The following is a 21,238-nucleotide window of genomic DNA, read 5'->3' as shown; positions in this document are numbered from 1 at the left end:
TGATGAAAACATCTGACTTCCACCTGACTTATGTGGACTTAGAAGAGACATTTCTTCTTAAGTGGAAGCCACTATGGGCTCGAGTCGTACATAGGATCGAGACATGTCGTGTCAGCAGTTTCAAACTGTGCTTGCTCAGTCGTTTTGAAGAATCCCAATCTCATCAGATCATACGACATTACCTTTTCTTTTGTCTTCTCCTTAAGGAACGGCCGCACCACCTTAAAGGCCGCCTCCACATACCAGGGCTGATTCACAAAATGAATGCCTGCAAACCGCGCTGGGAAACAATCCTGCAAGGCAAGATATCAATCTGCATTGACATTAACATTAACAGGTACTGTACCCCAGTCAATAAGTGCAGACACCGGTTAGGAAGATGTTGGGTACTGTACCCCAGTCAATAAGTGCAGACACCGGTTAGGAAGATGTTTGGTACTGTACCCCAGTCAAGTGCAGACACCGGTTAGGAAGATGTTGGAAACTCAATGCTTTCAGTTTACTTGGTAGTTGACAGACGGCAGCAGTTACTCATTTTAAACAGGGTACGATCGATTTTCTACGACATGTATTCGGTTTTATGTCCGCTGAAAGTGTCAAAGCGTAGCTTTAACCACAGGACAAGTGGTCTGTTTCTTTCTCATTTTGGCCCATTTCGACCCCTTGTTCCCCTCTTCAACCACCATACTACAAGGTTCAAAGCTTGTAGAATTGAGTTTCAAGTGTTTGCAAGAATCCAGAACACAATTGGATACATGCAGTTGCTCATCACTTCATTTTATGATATGGACCTTCCGAGTAATTTACCTGAAGTCCTTCTATCATGAGTTTAAGTAATCTCGGGTGTATCCATGTTGATTGTCGAAAGGTGAACTGTGACCAGTCCACGATGATAACAAACCCGTGGACCTGCGTCTCCTCTTCTTCGATGAGTTTCTCAAGAGTCAATAACAATGCTCGATAAATAGCGGCAAGGCCATAGTGGCAATTGTCCCAGTTGGCCGAATAAAGCACCAAGATTTTTCGCCCAAAGTGATCAGTGAGCGGCAACACTCCAGGAAATCCGTCGAATAATGCCGCTTTAACGCCAGGCTCCCCGGCGTGGAATTTTTTGAATAAGTTCCGATTAATTTGCCGGTACTCGAAGTATCTGGCGTAAAGTTTGAACGACTCGAATGTGTCAAATTTCCTGGCGCGTAGGAAGCGGAGGATGAAGGCATCATCTGTGCGGAGAAAATCTGTAATGAGAAGTGAAAAGAGTGACACTTCGTCTACAAATAAATGAACATAATACGTGCCTGATAATGATGAGTATTAGTTGGTTAGTGGTAGGTCAGTCATGGTTTTGGGTTGTGTCTTCAGGACGCTCTGACTTTCTAGCCACCGGGAGTTCTTCAGTTCTGTGGAGAATGTTCAACTTTAAGCAGCTAACTGAGGTAAAAGTAAACTTTAACATCTGTGTCAATGACCCGAAACTGTTTACGGCAAAAAGATCAAGGCCCTTTTGTCAGATTAGCACTTCCCTATCAAAGTCAATCCGCATAAGGTTGCCTCGAAATCAACAGGAAATTGTCAAAGAAATAATCACGATTTAGTGACACGAATGCATTCATTCTGAGTCGCATTCCAACCTCACCTGAGCAAAGCAGTACTATGCAAAATATATCAGACAGTCCTGTATCATGCTTTGGTGTCTTAGATCTAGTTGAGGTGGAATGCACTCAGCACGAGGCAACTTGAGAGTTGTGACAAATTATCGTAATTTTCGTCAATATCTGGCGAAGATGAGCTGTCATTATCTTACAATTCAAGTTAACCTTTGAAGATGGAAGAGTCTTGTTACAAGGCCCACTCTTTATAACTGATTGCCTAACCTCTTCAGCTCCTGATAAAACACTACTCAATGATGTGACCAGACGGCGACTCAAACCATAAGGAGCTGAGCGGTGATTTGTAGGCCAGAGGATTCACCGACCTGGTCCTGTTTCATAGTGGCGATGATTCTCAATTCGGAAATATTCCCAACTCCTGATTTTCCTGGCCTGTGCGTTTCTCCGTGCAACAATACTCTAGCGAATCCTTTAAATCCATTATCTGCTTTCCGAAGGGAAATAGCGTCATTCACCTCGCATACCAATGAGGTGCAGAATGAGCTAAAACACAGTGATATCTGCTGAGTTCTTATCCATCGCTGATCCTCTCGTGTAATGCTCGAGAATGGAATGACTCACAATCTCTTGAAGAAATGTTTATGGGCAAAATTCATGAAGATTGTTAAACATAAGCTTTAGGTTCAGGCTCTTTAAAAGGCATCCAGGCTTGCTGATTTCACCTTCTTAAAGACTGAGTTTGGCAGTTGCAAGGGCAAGGTCAGGTGCGATTTTCGCACCAACACCATACTGAGCAAGCCTTTAGAAGTAGAGTCAGCTGATTCAATACTCAACTTAAGAGGTCAGGTCCGATTTTCGCACCAACACCATACTGAGCAAGCCTTTAGAAGTAGAGTCAGCTGGTTCTATACTCAACTTAAGAGGTCAGGTCCGATTTTCGCACCAACACCATACTGAGCAAGCCTTTAGAAGTAGAGTCTGCTGATTCTATACTCAACTTAAGAGGTCAGGTCCGATTTTCGCACCAACACCATACTGAGCAAGCCTTTAGAAGTAGAGTCAGCTGGTTCTATACTCAACTTAAGAGGTCAGGTCCGATTTTCGCACCAACACCATACTGAGCAAGCCTTTAGAAGTAGAGTCTGCTGGTTCTATACTCAACTTAAGAGGTCAGGTCCGATTTTCGCACCAACACCATACTGAGCAAGCCTTTAGAAGTAGAGTCAGCTGGTTCTATACTCAACTTAAGAGGTCAGGTCCGATTTTCGCACCAACACCATACTGAGCAAGCCTTTAGAAGTAGAGTCTGCTGGTTCTATACTCAACTTAAGAGAGAAAAACATACTTTAAATGTAACACCTCATTGAAAAACTCATTTGGAGGGAAACGGTAGAATACTATTTGTCAATATCTGTGTGAATCATCGTCAATTCAAACATAATTTACAATTTCAAAATCTAACAATGAATCAGCATGTATCCATGAGATAATGCTCGGTGGAATGAGTTCATTATGTGATACACAGGAGGTAGATTGAGGTGAGTTAACAAAACATGGCCAAGAAAGATTGCTATTTCATACGAAATTGGGAAATTGTTATTTCAACCAGTGCTTGTAGAAATCCCATTTAAAAAGTCAATTTCAAGCCGAAATAGTTTATTCTGTTCAAACTGATTCTACATTATGGTGTTAGACAAACGCCAAAATAAGACAAAGGCTACAACAGCCCAAGGTGGCAAAACGCGCAAAGTTATGGAGCAACAGTAAGCAGAGGGCAGCCTAGGCAGAGACGCTATCCAAATTTGTAGTCGGTTTAAAGCAGCCGTCCAAAGCAGAGGGCCCTTAACATAGAGATTGATTTCAGTGTGGAGTAAAATTTGTGTCGCCTAACGGTGTGATTGGTTAATGAGTTCTGTGGTCACGTTAAAGTGGATGAGTCATCCTCTAAAGAGATAAAGACCCATCCATTGATTACTGTCCTGACGCACAGAGACTGTGATGAACATTAGTGACATCGTTATCATTAACTACCTAACTCTTTAAACTGTGATTGAGAATACGTTCAAGCGAAGGCTTTCAACCTAGCTTTTCTGAAAGATGTTAATCAGCAACAATGTTATTCCACACCCGAGTCCAATCAAACTCAAAATAATCTAATGTACCGCGTCATGCCACGTAAAATCCATATTTCGCCCGACCATTGAACAAATGAGATAAAAGCTTTCAAAAAACAAATCCATGGTCCCACACATCATCTCCTATTTGCCGCGCTTGATGTGGCGTTTGGATGATGAAATATAGCTTTCTCTTCAGTACAATATGGTGAAGTCAAAACCAACCGATCATTTGAGATGTTGGAACTTTTACTTTGAGTTCAGCCAAGTCAACTGTGGTAAAAATGTTGACTATTCTATTATCATCAAACGGTGTCATTCCTTTTCATCATGACAAGGTTCACTATACTTAATGGTGGAAGTATAGTCAAACACATGAATCCAGCACTCTAACCTCTACACCACTGATCTCGAGCTCTTGCACATGCGCTGGGTGGCAATCTTGAATATCGACAATCATCAATTCAACGGCTTTGTGACAAACATCTCAGCATGCCGGAACTGGATTTCCCATGGTGCACCATCAATCATGGCGGTGACAGTGCCACGTTCTGCTCTGAGATTTGTCTATTCGCGTCATGGTTAGATCATGAAAGAGAGAATCGATATGTTTACTGCTAAAGGGCAGATGGGTTACTGTTATAACCTAAGCATGCTCAACAAAAAAAGAAAACAGTCCCAGTTTCTAGATGTAACTCTGCAATGCCTGTTTGGTGTAATGAATGACCTGGACACCGCTGTAAGGACATTACGCTACTGCATGCGGAAGTTTCAAGCCATCTTCATTTCAAGAGAGAAGGTCGAAAGTAAGATGCTGGCCAGCAATACTGTTGTAGTTTCTTCAGCAACAAGAGTTGCTAGTCTGGCACTACCTTGAGTGGATTGGCGCTGTTACCAGTGACAAGTGCGCATCTTGTGTCACAATTACAGCAACTACGGCATCACTTCAACTTAATAGCTAAGTGTTGGAACATGACGAATGTAAGCAATCCATTACAGCACTGAGTCGGTCTGATACTGATATAATGGCCCTTGTGGATTATTCTAGAGTTTGCTTACAAATCGCTACATCAATTCCATTCAATTGTGGTTATTTCCAAGTGCGCCAAATGGTTTATTATTATGTGATATGAACTGATAACATGCCACAGCTTTCAACCAAGATGAGAAAACTCATGTCATTTTCTAAATCGGAGGAGCACCTTGACACACATGCAGGCTCCGAGAAAGCAATGTCCCTTCATCAATAAGTCCTCCCTGTAAAGGTAAGATTGCTATGATCAGTCAACGAGGTGGCGCAGAAATTCATCCACCACTTGGATATGACGTACACGAGTATCCAGGTTCTAGTGGTGCAGCCATTTTGAATGCTAATCCAGTAGGCCCGGATGTAGAGGTTGGCAAAGCCTTGAGCATGGACCTACTAGCCACTCCTTCCATATTGACTCAAACATCGATTGCAGCTTACTATATCACAAGGCCACATGGGCCGGTCATTATCAAGATATTAGCATCAAGAATTTATGGTATGATATAAAATTCCTCGAGTGATTAGCAAGGCAGATGTGACATTAATGGAGAGAGTCATCAATTCTGACTGCAACTTCGTCGTTTTCACATTTCCGACAAGTTTGTCGAATTGCTTGATGTTTAAGAGCTGTGGCGAAAGTCATCAGTCATTCCTCAATCAATGGATTTATTGACATTTCAACACCTGGCTTTGTCAATCCCTCATTTTGACATGAGTTAACCTTATAGGTTTCTGACACTGGTGTGCTCTGAGAGATGTCAGTATTATTCCATGTATTATGACATTTCGTCCCCGGACAGTTAGTCCCTCGGGTAAGGATCAGATATAAGGTTTTTGCATTGCAATGGGTTGCTATCGGGGACGAAATATCCGGGGACGAAATATTCCGGGACGAAATAAACGGGGACGAAATGTCCGGAGACATTTCGGCCCCGGACAGTTGGTCCCTTGGGTTGGGGTCAGATATCAGGTTTTTGCATTGTAATGGGTTGTTATCGGGGACGAAATAAACGGGGACGAAATAGCCGGGGACGAAATAGCCGGGGACGAAATAGCCGGGGACGAAATAGCCGGGGACGAACTGTCCGGAGACATTTCGTCCCCGGACAGTTGGTCCCTCGGGTTAGGGTCAGATATCAGGTTTTTGCATGTAATGGGTTGCTATCGGGGACGAAATATCCGGGGACGAAATGTCCTGTTACCAAAGAAACATGTATTTTTACAATTTGACTATTGTGGAAGTGGGCATACCTAAAACCTTGCTACAATTGCTGTAATTAGCAATGATTGTTTAGTCCAAGCCCTTAACATCTCATGAAGGTCCACTCTGTCGCTGGTTGTGGCGGGTACTCGAAGTGATGCCTAAGAGTTTTGTGTAACATTATGAAAGCAGCAAGCATGTTAGCAGTAATATGACAAGCTACCGATTGGCCATTTGTAGAGAGCTACATTAACCATAGTTTTCTTCAAGCAACTGCCGCAACAACCTCCTGCGGTCCAGCTTACGGTTTAAGTTTGCACCGTGCATACGCCACGCACGGTACAAAATACCCTGATAATTACTTCAGTTACCATGGAGACTGAGGCTTATCTTACAAATTGATCCCTGTTTTTTTAGCTGTCACATATGATCATTGTTTTCCAAGAACCGCCTCTCAACACGGCAGACTGCTCAAAGTCACGAAAATCACATATCAATATGATCAGAAATAATGGATGATCCCTGAGGCGGTTATGATTTCACTTGATATGCAATCGATGATCCCTGTTCAAACAGTTGCGAGATAATGTTGCTTTAGGGAAGTAATGCAATGTTGATTTATAATACTCAGGTCATAAAGTCTTTGTCACCAAATCACGTGGCCAGATGTTACACCAACAAATTGCAGCTTTCTTAGGATGTAGTTACCAGACAATATAACATAAGAACAAGAGTGACTAACTTCTATATTGGTGTCATATCTATTTTGCTAGAGTAGTTTACGTTTTTGAGACAACAGCAAGTCACCAATCGATGTGTGGATAGACAGATTCTTTGACAGACAGATTCGCTTTGAAACAGACCAATCAAATATGCAGGAGGAACCAATACCTTTTGCTAATTGTGTGGATTTCTCATCTCAGGAATGGCTTGAATTTGACGGCATACAGCGGCCAACTCGGTCAACCTTTTTTTCATATCTGCTGTGCTCGTCCATAAATAATGTCATTATGCAGGTCATGTCAGCGTAAACATGCTGTTAATAGGATTGAAGATGTCATAAGCAGATGATGATGAGGTCATTAAGATGATTGCAAATTATCTTAATTGTTTCCCGAGTCGGTTGTTCAACATTTGAGACGCTTCATAGCATGTTAGCAATGAGATGCGATAAGATGGCATCATCTGTGAGGGGTGCTGCTCATCCAGGCTGAAACCAGGCAGACCTGGAAAAACTTGGGGAAAATATGCAGTTAGGTGAGGTGAACCACCTGCAGGAGGCTGATCGGGACAGATGTACAAGCCAGTATACGGTAGGAGATGGTGGAATACTGTGGGAAACCATTTCTCCAGATGGGCCCAATGGCTGTACAAGCCAGTATACAGTGGGAGATGGTGGAATACTGTGGGCGACCATTTCTCCAGATGGGCCCAATGGCTGTACAAGCCAGTACAGTAGGAGATGGTGGAATACTGTGGGCGACCATTTCTCCAGATGGGCCCAATGGCTGTACAAGCCAGTATACGGTAGGAGATGGTGGAATACTGTGGGAAACCATTTCTCTAGATGGGCCCAATGGCTGTACAAGCCAGTATACGGTAGGAGATGGTGGAATACTGTGGGAAACCATTTCTCTAGATGGGCCCAATGGCTGTACAAGCTAGTATACGGTAGGAGATGGTGGAATACTGTGGGAAACCATTTCTCTAGATGGGCCCAATGGCTGTACAAGCCAGTATACGGTAGGATATGGTGGAATACTGTGGGAAACCATTTCTCTAGATGGGCCCAATGGCTGTACAAGCCAGTATACGGTAGGAGATGGTGGAATACTGTGGGAAACCATTTCTCTAGATGGGCCCAATGGCTGTACAAGCCAGTATACGGTAGGAGATGGTGGAATACTGTGGGAAACCATTTCTCTAGATGGGCCCAATGGCTGTACAAGCCAGTATACGGTAGGAGATGGTGGAATACTGTGGGAAACCATTTCTCTAGATGGGACCAATGGCTGTACAAGCCCGTATACGGTAGGAGATGGAGGAATACTGTGGGCGACCATTTCTCCAGATGGGCCCAATGGCTGTACAAGCCAGTATACGGTAGGAGATGGAGGAATACTGTGGGCGACCATTTCTCCAGATGGGCCCAATGGCTGTACAAGCCAGTATTACAGTAGGAGATGGAGGAATACTGTGGACGACCATTTCTCCAGATGGGCCCAATGGCTGTACAAGCCACTATACAGTAGGAGATGGAGAAATACTGTGGGCGACCATTTCTCCAGATGGGCCCAATGGCTGTACAAGCCAGTATACGGTAGGAGATGGAGGAATACTGTGGGCGACCATTTCTCCAGATGGGCCCAATGGCTGTACAAGCCAGTATTACAGTAGGAGATGGTGGAATACTGCGGGCGACCATTGGTCCTGATGGGCCAAATGGCTATAGGTCTGACCGACATGAGCTGCGTGGAAAAATGGGTTGGCAGAAGCTCTGAGGGAAGATGAATTGGAGTGATAGAGTATCTACCGAATGCCTACAAAGTTGTACATACATATACATGATATGTCTGCATCTTGGAGAACAGCAGAAGAGAAAACCTGACCCCGCCACAGGACCCGTCTAATTGTTGACAGCATGGGAAGGATATTGTCGCCAATATGTTTTGATGGGGTGGGATGGTTTGAAAGCCGTGAAGGCAAAGACAAATGATCATCTGCCCTCGCCGACCTTGCGAACACAAACCGTTATGATATTCTCCTCTACTCGCCTTCTTTTTGACGACCTCCCCCCACCGAGACATCATCCAGACATCATTAGCGCTCACTTAAGCACTGCTTAATGATGAATACGTGTGCCTGATAGCCGTACATCTGTTGGCCAATTGACCAATAACGGTGAACGCCTCGATGAACATAATGGAGAGATGTGTTTGATGTATGACTGTGACTTGTGTTCTGGATGTGACTTTATCTACAAAAGTTGATTTCCATTTCTGGTTTGCTTTGATCAGCATTCAAGATGAACCAGGGCTAACAATGTCTGGATGGGAGAAAGTCACGGACAATCAGATGGTCAATTGTCAGGGAGAGAGAAGGGGACGGCGTTATCATCAGTAGTTCGAAGGTCAGACAGGGGAGCCATGTGGAATGAGAAGGTCAGACAGGAGAGACACGTGGCATAAAAAGGTCAGCCAGCAGACATAGGGAATGAGAAGGTCAGACAGGGCAGACATAGGGAATGAGAAGGTCAGACAGGAGAGACACGTGGCATAAAAGGTCAGCCAGCAGACATAGGGAATGAGAAGGTCAGACAGGGCAGACATAGGGAATGAGAAGGTCAGACAGGAGAGACACGTGGCATAAAAAGGTCAGCCAGCAGACATAGGGAATGAGAGGGAGGGAAGTCGAGATGAATGTTAAAGACAATACACCTGACTCTAGACCAAGGAAATGGGTCTGCGATATTATTAATGAGATCAGTCAAAGATTAGACTTCAACAGAGACCCAATGAAGATTTCGGCATAACAAGACGAAAACATTCGATGGTTACAAATCTCGGGAAGAGAGGAATCCAGCGAAACCAACATGAGTGTAGTATAACATGATGTATAGATCTGTTCAACTCCAACACGGGGGACATTATGAAACCAACAACATTGCAAGAACAGTTTTTTCTGCAGTCTTCTTCTCTTAGTCCATTCCGTCGTGCCATGTAGAAGCCGTGGGTATTGTTTATGGGGAAGAGTCCAGTTATTCATCTTACTGAAGACCTTGAAGCATTGAAAGAGGGACTTACAACATCACACCGACAATAGATTCTTCAGCCTTCGCCCCCTTCCTCATCCTGCCACAGAAACTGGACTGACGAATATATCTGTCTAATCCGTACTATTTACCAACCACTCAAGTTCAATATCCGCGATCAGTTTTGAAATCCCGGGACGCAAAGATCAAAGGGACCGCCTCTATCACTATTCCTGATGGGATCTTCGCTGACGATGTCTGTATTGAACTGGTATCGATGGATACGGTTGGAGAGCCTGACTCTGTAGTTTCTCTTCCATTTTGTCAAATGGAATCAGGATTGGTGTAATCTAACACAAACTCTTGACCTTCAGGAGAGCCGAAAAGGTGGCATTTTCAAACCATGGCATCAGACTCACAGCCTCTGTTTCATGGCAATCATGTTCATGCGTTCAGGCCTGAAACAATTATATATTAACCAGTTTCATTGAAAGGAATCGATGTATTTGGTCGGACAAAATCTTGACCATGAAAGGCTGCAAGGTATATAAACCACTAGAATTGATGATGATATGATCGTTCAGATATTGCTGAATCTGGCCTCATTCGCGGTGGTCAATCTCAAAGGTTCATTGCTGACCCTCCCACCAGTACAAACTTAGATAAAGCTGTCAATCACCAATGTCCCTATCCTCTCCAGTATCTGTTCGTTAGATGAGATGTTGAGTTGGGAATTCCCAGAGCCGTAGATCAAACATACCGCCACACTCGCCAGTCCTCGATGGATTTGGCGATGATGATGAGAGAATTCTATAGATGTTGATGAATCAGGACGAGTCCAGTGTACGTACGCTATGGTACAGCTAGCAATCATTGCTTTATTAAACATCATGTGATCACATCATGAGATGAGATGCTTAGATGGGAACTCCCTGAACTTTTACTCAGTGGTAGCAACATGTGATCAGAGGACACTGTAACTCTTGGTGCATTTGCAAACTCGTCAGTGTCCACCGATTGTCAGCTTTGGGTTGGCAGAGGAGCTTTTGTCAAAGGATAAGCTGCCTCTATAAGCAGAATATCAAACAATCCACCAATCAAATAAGATGTTGAGATGGAAACCCCCCAACCTTTAGATCAAACGTACCGCCAGACTTGCCAATCTTCAATGGATTCTGAAGCTGGGATGAAGGTTTTATAAATATTGATGAAGCCATGTCTCACCTAAGTCCTGATCATCAACTAAAGCTAAACAATTACACTCTGGCATCTTCTGTAGCAGCCGGATGTGTTTTATATTATGATTCGGCTTATAATGTTGGTAACACGTCCATTGTGCACTTGCACGATATACTCAGGCCTTGGTTCAGCACAAGGTTGTTACCCTGTCAATAGTCCTAGGATATTTCTGAGTTTTGAGGTTTGCCCAAAGACTCTTGAAAAGATCCTTCAAGATGCTGCCTACATACCCTCCAAACCATGTAATCAAGGTGGCTGTGTTGAATATGCAAATCACCGGTGTTTACCTTCGGACGGCCTCGTCCATCATCGCGCCTGTGACTAGTTTGATTGCCTTATATCAGTTATGAATGATGGATGTGTCTCTCACAAGGAAGCGTTCGGCCGGCCATGTTCAGTGAAATTGTCCGTCCCAGGTGACCTGCTGAGTACCGGAAGGTTGTCACCAGGAAGGTCGTCGCCAACCCTCACAAACATTCTTAGATATTCCATTTTATAGAACTATTAGCAAAAAATAAGATTCTTTTTGGTGAGAATGCTTCATATCAGTTAGGATTAGTTGCTGAATGATGATTCTGTCTCGCTGGGGAGCATCCTGTCGAGTTCAGAGAAGCTGGTCCCAGTTGTTTTGCTCTCTACTTAAGGGTTAATGTGTTTTGATCGTAATGTCAGGTCATCTCATTCGTCAATGGTTTAGAAGAGGATGCTAAATTCCTCATGGAGTAACTGCTTTATTTTAATGATTTCGGTGGTATACACTTTGCTCACCATAAGTGTTGATAGACCTGGTTCAGTAGATGTGATGCTAGATCGGGGGCAACCCGAACCAGAAATACAGAGCTGTCGACAGGCACTTCATCTCGAGTCGGTTGGCGTTCTCTCTGCTTTCAGTATGTCGTTCGACAAGGCTAACTAATCATCAAGCAAACCGTCCACTTGATTTTTTCTTCCCCTAGATGACCACTGAGTCACTGGTTCTCCACCATTTAGCGCAATCCGTCATCCAGTGGTGATTCTCACCCAAAAGACATTCCCCATTTCTGGCTGCTTGGTCCATTATGGCCTCGGGAACCAATTATCCCACTCTTTGGTTTAATTTACGGGCCATTAGGTAGGGAAATAGGTTGCGAGGTCAAGAGTCATTGCAGTGGGATTGCATTGTTTTTGTGGGTGTATGTTGTGTCATTAGTCCATCCCAAGTTCATTGTTCATTCTGTGTTCTGCTCACAAAGTTAAGAGGAACCAACTGAAGACGCAAGAACTTGAAAGTGACATTACATCCTTTGTCGCCGCCCTGTCAGCGTTATCCTCACTCTGGTTAAACTAGCTACTGATGGAATTCATCGGGAGAAAAAATGGAAACAGTGTTTTATGCTTTCTTCCTTGAATCACATCCATTAATGCAGCATTTCATGCTATCTTGATTGGATCACTTCTATTAATTGTGCTAATCAGTACGGTGGGGGATTTGCCGCAACTTTCCATCGATTCGATGTTCCCATAAAGCTTAGCATCGCATGGGAACCTCGGAAACGCTGAACAGACATTATTGGAATTTGCTGAGTTCAAAGGATTTCATTAATTGCGATCTGCAAACTAAAATAGGGATATCAGCTTTGAATCAAACAAAGTAATATTTTTAATTAAAAAAAAAACTGAAACTGGTTTGAAGGATTGTATTTCTGGTAAGAAATAAATTGCCCAATGCTTCTCAAAGAGTGACTATATGAGCTGTTAAATCCGTTGAGGAATCGAGGAGAATCAGTATACATGTATAACATTAAAGAACCGTTGCTTAAAAAAGGTTCCTTTTATTCCATTAATTAATCTTTTGTTCAATGCCTCCAGTTTCCTAAAACAATTCATTTAAAAATGTCCCATTCTACCACTGTCAATCTCATCCAATTCTTGTCAACTGCTTTACATCAACATGATCTGAATCATAGTAATCCCCTACCATAAACGGATAATCGTTAGATTCTTGAACAAACCCGGCAGATTTCCATGACAACAAAGAAAATCTCAGATCACGTATTATTCTGGAAAATATGACTCGAGAAAAATTCTCTTTGATGCATCCGAGTGTGTTTTGTATGGATGTTTTGTGATATTGTATCTGCGGAGGTAAAAATTCAAAAATTTGCTCATTAGAAAATGGATTGTCCGTATTCCTTTACTGTTTTAACCCTTTCGGCCAGAAACCAGTGATATCCTAACATAAGTTAGTATCTTTATATCTGCCCAAATAAGTCTGAAATAGAATTTACCATCATCTAAAGTGCATCTCAAAGGGTTAATTATCGAATTCCAGTTCATAGAGTATGAATATTTCAAGGTACGATCTAAATAATCCATGAGCTCACATCAAAATAACGGTTGGGGCCTTTTGGGATTGTTCATCCTTTTTATCAAATCAAATCAAATACATATGTATTGGGTATTGACTATTGAGTCGTGAAGGACAATGTTGAAAATAGTTCAATTGCGATGAATTATCGTTATAGAAAATGGGGGATAAAAAAACATGATAACATGCAGATTTTGGCCTAGTTGTTACCTCTTAATGGTGTTTACCCCCTGAAAGGCAAAATGTCAGCTATATAAGCCTGCCCCTTTGAGTCCAATGGGGGGCCGGGGAGGGGGATTACACGTAATATCAGAAGAAGGAAGAGTCCATTGACTATATATGTAGGGGAAGCAAGTGCACAAACTGACGTGGACCAGATTACCTTCGAGAGGGTTGCCATTTTCCTGGCCGATCGAAATTGACCACCCTAACTACAAAACATATCAAATAAGATAGCAAATGGCCTATTCCTGTAAACAAGTGCATGTGCCCCCATTGCCCATTGACCACAGTGAGTACAGTATTAGCAGGTCCAAGACCACACTGGATTCAAGAAGCTGCTTTGCCATGCCTTAGCGACAAGTCTCCGGCAGGTCTCGAGAAAGCGATCAATAAAAAGACCATGTGGTCGCATCAAGAAGTTGCTACTGAAAGATAATAAGATTACAGTACGCTGATGGTATTTTGACACCAATACCATGAACGGGATGACAAAGAACTGTCCTCTCGAACAGCTCCTACTTTCAAAAGAAATTTCAAAAGCTTCCCTGCTTCCCCGCTGGTCAGAGGTAATTTGTTCCTCACAATGACTACGAGCTACCACTTCCTGTTCTCGCGTGCGATACCCACCGGCACGCCAGAGATCTCTACTCTTCATGTGATTACATTTTGCCCAGAGAAGATTTCCAATTACACATTCTCCGTCATCGCGGCATTTTCAGCGCAGTAACTCTCGGCTTGACTTGCGATGATTCGTGTCATTTAAGCCACACGCAATATGTCGCAATGCATTTTTTGCACCATTCTGGTTGATTGCGTCGAGGCTGTAACTTTTGTGACAGCTGACTCATGTGGATAGCATTTACCCTGCAGGGTGGTTCCTACTGCTTTCCGACTCTTTCGCTATTCATTTTTTAGTTGCCGGAAAACGTTATTCTAGGTGCATTGCTCCTCACGGATGTGATGTGTGGAACGAGGCTAGGGGACAAAACGACCTAGCTGCGACACGGAGGTGAGGCTGTGGGTTGACCCCAGCTTTCTTTAGAGTTGGAGCACTTAGTTTGTAAAAGAGAAAGCTTGAGGCCAGCAATCTCTGAACTAGCCAACCTTTTTGGACTTGAAGTTAAAAAATATTCTCTCGGAAGGCAAAACCTAGGAACAAAACATCTAAACTACCTCCTCACTAAATCTTAGCCCACACATATCCTTCAGCTCCTCTCAATGAAGAGCTAGAGGAAGTTGGCAGCTCCGTGGGGGTATAACTTCAAACGACAGATGATCCGGCGCTAACTGCCACATCAAAGATTGCTGCAATGAAGCGTTACATCTTGTGATATCGGGAAACAGTACCAATGTTGACGAGGGCCTTTTGAAACATCTCAGAATTAAAGCTAGAGTGAGACATCAAGAATTTGATATGCTTGTCATCTTGATGAAATCTAATTGATGTGGAATAAAGTGTTGCCATCTTCTTGAGAGGATAGAGCTGTTAGGATCGGGTTTAATATGCTAGAAAACATTCTCTCAAAGTTTTATTTTGAAATCTTGGAAAACCTTTATAACATAAAGCAATTTTACTCAAAGCCATTTCTAGGTTAAAATGTTTATCGAGTTAGCTCAGACCATTGCAACTCGGTGATGTCAAGTGTGATAGCTTGGAATCTGTGGACTGCTAGGGTGTGTGTCGGGGTGTTTTCGGTCCTTTGGATGAATATCTGGTGGAGTTAGCCATTCATGGGCTGAAAGGTGTGTCAGAGCTAAAAGCAGAGGTTTGGAGGCAGAAAGGTGGTGGACCATTAATGATTTGCAATATCATACCAAATGGCTAACAGAACGAACGGGATTTTGAGACAATGATTTTTGAAGATTCTGATCAACCATTTCTGATTGCTTCTTTTCGTAGGTACTTCGAATAGACCGCATAGATTGTTATTCATCTCTTTAGTATGTGACACAGATTCAGGGATGACGAAGGTCAGCGTACTGCCATGATGTCCTCCTCCGCTATTTCCACCATTTCTACCCTATCAACCTCTAATGAAGTTGATATATTTTGCTCTCCGATCTCTGGAAACGTATTCTTCTCTTCCGTCTTTGACCCCGTTCCTCATTAATTGCATAGAGCCTTGTTATCATCTTTCTCATAAGGTGAATCAAGGCTGTTATTAGCTTTGTTTACCCAAGTTCTTGGGAGAATGGCATCGTTTATTCTTTACCAAGGATACAGTGCTTTGTTGAGGATGACAGGTACGTCAATCTATTTCCCTGACATTTATCAAAACATTACAACTCAAGATGGCAGGAGGCAGCAATCACCGCTAGGGATGTAACCTTTGATACAACATGATACTCTTCCTCAAATACAAAACTACTGGCCTAACAAGCCTGAGAATCCATACATGTATAGGTAGTGGGCGTACTGGGAACCTAGCAACCCCCAAGTTGAATAGCTTCGCCAGAATTTATTTTGCATTTCATCCATTAAGTACATTGATTTCATTCCCGATGCGAAGTTGCTGTCTCTTTGCCAGACTACAATGGAACAGCAAAGGGTGAAGATAAAGCGAGATTCAAACGGGGGCTCAGAGAAGGATGGCTAGCGACATCCGTAACTCTGCTTCACTTCTACAACCATGGTTGTCTCCTCATAGCGAAGAGCTGGTGAATGCCACCAAGATCAGAACTTTGATTGCCTGCTGTTTCAGCTCCAAATGTCATAAACGACCGGGATGATACCAAAGTGAAAGAAAAGCATAAACCAGGTCGATCACAAGAAGGCAACATCAAAGAAACGAGCAGTTACGGGAAACAAACGAGAGGGAAGACCTCTAATCAGGCAGATGTATTCTTGGTCTTTGATAAGACCTCTGTTGGGTTCGTCAATAATCATGTGCAATTTGATTAGAGGAAGCAAAAACCTAACCCTGATGTGAGTCTAATGAGTGGGAACGAGAAGAAGGAATCAGTTGATTCTCCGGGGTTTGAATTATAGACCTGCACCACCCAGGACAAGCTTTCACACGAATGTTATGTATAGATTGGCCACCCCTTCCTCCGGAGCCTCAGCCTCCATCGCGTCAGTACCCTCACCACTTGAGCAGGCAGTACCATGCTGCTGGGGATGATAAACTAGGTCAAGTTGGCTGGTTGTCCATGCCGATTTACTTCTCAAAGTTTATGTCATGTGCAACTTCATAACGTTAAGATACATTTGAGATGTTTAAAATACGACTAACCTGGTAGACTAAAACCCGGGTTCTCATCAGACTTCCAAAAGGTACTACGAGCACTGTCTTGAGGGTTTCTAGTCAAACCTCTTTACCGTGTGACATGCCACAACGTACTGTTGTGAAAGCTGTCACAACCCAATTCCCGATAGAAGTTTAGGCCGCACCCTAATGCACATGTTATCAGACTTAGACTGCAGCTGAAGCGACTGATCCACAAAGAAGATTAGCTATCGTTGCTCATTACCCCCAGAGGAATAATTAGCAGGTCTGTGGACATCATCTGATAATGTCATTATTGACATGACGAAGATGAGGCACAAACGAAAGCAAGCTCCACCATGTCTAAGACCAGCTCCACCGTGTTCAGATGTATCTGCAGTGATCAAGCTCCACCGTGTTCAGATGTATCTGCAGAGACCATGTTTTCCTTTTATTAGCAGGCCGATATTAAAACCCAAGGAATGAACTTGGTCTCTACTATCTGCCTGCCCATATAATAGGACGACCGCCTATCACAACGAGCACATAGAGAAGTTCAAGGGTAACATTATGTTATGAGTGAAACTGATTAGGACTACATTCCCCAACATAGCTGCACTTCCATGATTCACATCAACAATGACAAGAGAATTGGTGAAGCCCATAATTACAAAAATGTCACAGGCAGCATTTCTTGGGTGAGATTGCTTCCATTTTTGTCATCTTGACGGGATTGGTATAATGAGGTGATGGTGTGGGTTTATCAATATGGTGGATTTGCCAGAGGTATTGAAATGAAGTTGAAATGAGATTACAACGATGAACTGGCCGGGGTTTGGGTTCCTCCTGAGACTCTTTGTTTTCATGCCATGTTAGAGTTTGAAGGTTTGTGGACTTCTATTATTTCAAAGCCATCTTAACCATTGTCCATTTCGAATCTTTTATCACCGTGTTAGCACCTAGCAACTTGCTTTCTCTTGCCAACCCTAAACTGGCAATGCGAGGTCTCGACAGCACAGTGATTCGATCTCATATTGTTAATAATACCGTGTCATCAATGTCATCAAGGGATACTTCAATTAGTAAATTTTGAAATTCTCTTTAGAATCAAGTGTTCTACAATTGTAACCAGAAAGAAAGAAATCATCCGTTCTTACGAAGATTAAAAAATGCCCGAGGGATTCCGTAAGACGCCATTTAGTCGGCAATTACACTTTAATTAAAAACTCAACACATTTAATGCATGAATTAACTCGGCGCTCTCCTAGACTGAAGGCTGGTTGTAGGAATAGGAGCTTGTTTCCGTGGAGGACTGTGTGGAAGGATGGGTGCTTTGGAAAATCTTGAGAAAGCGTTCGCTTCATGTTCATCGACTTGAGGGGACCACAGGAACATGCTTTCCTGAGGGAATTGACACTATCACCAATCACTCCCGTGGGCATCATCCTGAATGCCAGGTCATCAGGAAAAGATGCTTCCCTTCACCCTACCATTCACTTGACGATGCCTCTCATTCAATCTCCTCCGCAACTTCTCATGTATGTGGTGGTACTCTGTGGGATCTCTCTCTCTCTCTGACATGCCATAATGACCTTACACTATACAACATCCTGGAAGAAGCCATTAGTAATATCTTCACTTGCCTTTCTCGTGGAAACAGCTAATACTTCGTACCATACTTAAGATTGGAAAAATGACATCTGGTCTCTTTTCTCGTCTTATATCATGAATGGAAGGAGTGGTCTTACTGGTTATCGGCAGATGTTCCCACACAACTATGTGTCTATGTTGCCAAGATCTGTGACTTTACAAAGTGTCTGTACTGCCAGGAGTAATGTCTAGACTTCCTTTCTTTCCCTTCATAGAAACAGCCAATATCTCTGTGGTTGCCTGTGCAGGTTCACGTCCAACAACCTGTCCCTCTGAGAGGAATGCACTTCTACACTTCAGATTGGAAAACCGATAGCACATTTCCTTTACACGAGTCCATTAGTCGTCCATCGGCGACAAGCGCCATCACATGTAACTGTGTGCAATGTTCCACATCTTGTGAGTGTTTCTCAGAAGAGTGTCTTCACTTTATGTTCTACAGTAGGTTACATGCATGCTTTTGAAACTGGAGAATAGACAATCGGTAAAAGTGCGGTTGATCTTTAATGTCAGAATGACGTTTCATGAAGTTAAACCCATGTCTGGACTGGAAAAACCTACCATTACCTTAGGCATCTGTTTGATTAACAAATCCACGTGGCGTACACATTTGGTAGACAAATCTCTTGCTCACCAACCTTCTCCTAATCTCCCCGCAACAACTGGCTTAGTGCAGCTGTGAACACTGTACAGCCCACTGGAATGAGTACACATTTGGTAGACAAATCTCTTGCTCACCAACCTTCTCCTAATCTCCCCGCAACAACTGGCTTAGTGCAGCTGTGAACACTGTACAGCCCACTGGAATGAGTACACATTTGGTAGACAAATCTCTTGCTCACCAACCTTCTCCTAATCTCCCCGCAACAACTGGCTTAGTGCAGCTGTGAACACTGTACAGCCCACTGGAATGAGTACACATTTGGTAGACAAATCTCTTGCTCACCAACCTTCTCCTAATCTCCCCGCAACAACTGGCTTAGTGCAGCTGTGAACACTGTACAGCCCACTGGAATGAGTACACATTTGGTAGACAAATCTCTTGCTCACCAACCTTCTCCTAATCTCCCCGCAACAACTGGCTTAGTGCAGCTGTGAACACTGTACAGCCCACTGGAATGAGTACACATTTGGTAGACAAATCTCTTGCTCACCAACCTTCTCCTAATCTCCCCGCAACAACTGGCTTAGTGCAGCTGTGAACACTGTACAGCCCACTGGAATGAGTACACATACAATGTCTGGCCCTTGGCTGTTCATGTGCAAATAGGCATGCATCGGTGAATGATGGCGTTCACGATAAAAATATATTCTGAAGAAATTCCGTAATGTTGGTCTTCGAAGACGCAGGGCCATTATCATTCCTTACATCATTATTCAAAACCTGATGTACAATTACCATCAAACCTTTAAGGTCACACTCCAGTAGCACAAACGATATTCAGTATAAATTTTTTTTCCCTCAGTTTTCAAGGGTGTTGCAATGAGGTTCGGAAACGACGTCTCAAAATACATTAATTGGTGTTGCTTCAGGCAAAACATATTCTACAGTGGGCAAGTCTATCTTCTCGTCCAAACTTGAGAACGGTGGCATAGAGAGAAGACTTGTTGAATCAGTCTTGTCTTATTATTGATGGTTACATCTAGTCATCCTGAGGAAATCAGGGGTAAATCAGGGCATCATCAGCAGGTAAGTTAAGGAAGGTATAGTCTTACACCCCCACATCCAGCAACATCAGCAGGTAAGTTAAGGAAGGTATAGTCTTACACCCCCACAACCAGCAACATCAGCAGGTAAGTTAAGGAAGGTATAGTCTTACACCCCCACAACCAGCAACATCAGCAGGTAAGTTAAGGAAGGTATAGTCTTACACCCCCACATCCAGCAACATCAGCAGGTAAGTTAAGGAAGGTATAGTCTTACACCCCCACATCCAGCAACATCAGCAGGTAAGTTAAGGAAGGTATAGCCAGACATATTGATTACTTTATCTGTAAAAAAATGGGTTGTGTTTTCTGCCAAGAATCAATAGCTGGGCTGTTTTTTTCTTGGTTCAGAGCCAGCTCAAAGGAGATGATCTCTCACAAAAACATTGTTGTGACATTTCATTGTGTTGTCTCTTTGCCAAAATCAATGGACAGGCGAACTAACGTAGCAGATGGGTTTTTCTGCATCCTAGCTAGCCTCGTGTAGTGATACGAGGGGTAGTGGAGCCTAGTATTTAAAGGGAACTTTCCATGACTAATAGCAGGCTGAGACACTTTCATTGCTAATGAACCAGATCACAGGTCCCTTGCACCAACTACCTACTTGTGTTGATTTATACAAGGGAGCAAATGACCTCAGTACCCGGGCTCTTAGCCAATAACGCCAACCATGGCACTCGACCTTTCAGGCTAGTATCATAAGGAAGGTACAACACATAGAACGTGTCTTGAAACATGTCTCATAACATGAGATCATATCAACAAATTACTGAGGACTCGGATTAGGGAGAGATATGGGTCAAGGCTCAGTGAATGATGGGAATGAATGGCGGATGGCTGCTCAGAGCTTCCATGGTCATTTATAAGGATTTATTGGTGAATTAGCCCTGAGAGTGGTGACTGAGAAATGGTGATATCAATGGGATTGTGAGGACATGGGATGGTCTGGTGATGGTTCAAGTTCAATAGTTGCAATGATGGTCAACAACCGGCAAGACGAATGCTGTACTCAACACACTTCTGCTGAAAGCAATGGGAATGTCTAACTATTCACCAAACTCCTGGCTTGAATAACTTAATACACACTGCATGAAGTGCATGCAAAATAAAACAGTTCAGTAGATCTATGCATAATCAAGGACTTTATATCATGTCTGGCGC

The 21,238-nt window shown here is 43.1% G+C and overlaps 1 protein-coding gene across 7 annotated transcripts in view; it reads right to left on the bottom strand.

The window, feature by feature from the left end:
- LOC135502910 (clavesin-2-like) overlaps positions 1-21,238 on the bottom strand; it is a 36,553-nt gene that overhangs the window by 3,325 nt on the left and 11,990 nt on the right. For all 7 annotated transcript variants that reach the window (XM_064796100.1, XM_064796104.1, XM_064796099.1 and 4 more), the window contains 2 exons: positions 808-1,238; positions 183-293 (listed from right to left, as the gene is read on the bottom strand). In XM_064796100.1, the coding sequence (XP_064652170.1) occupies positions 183-293; positions 808-1,238 (542 nt within the window). The remainder of the gene's footprint in view (positions 1-182; positions 294-807; positions 1,239-21,238) is intronic.

This window comes from Lineus longissimus, chromosome 19 (genome assembly GCF_910592395.1).
Source record: "Lineus longissimus chromosome 19, tnLinLong1.2, whole genome shotgun sequence".
NCBI classification, from domain to species: domain Eukaryota; kingdom Metazoa; phylum Nemertea; class Pilidiophora; order Heteronemertea; family Lineidae; genus Lineus; species Lineus longissimus.
The sequence above is the reverse complement of the archived record's forward strand: the minus strand, read 5'-3'. Positions and strand labels throughout refer to the sequence as shown.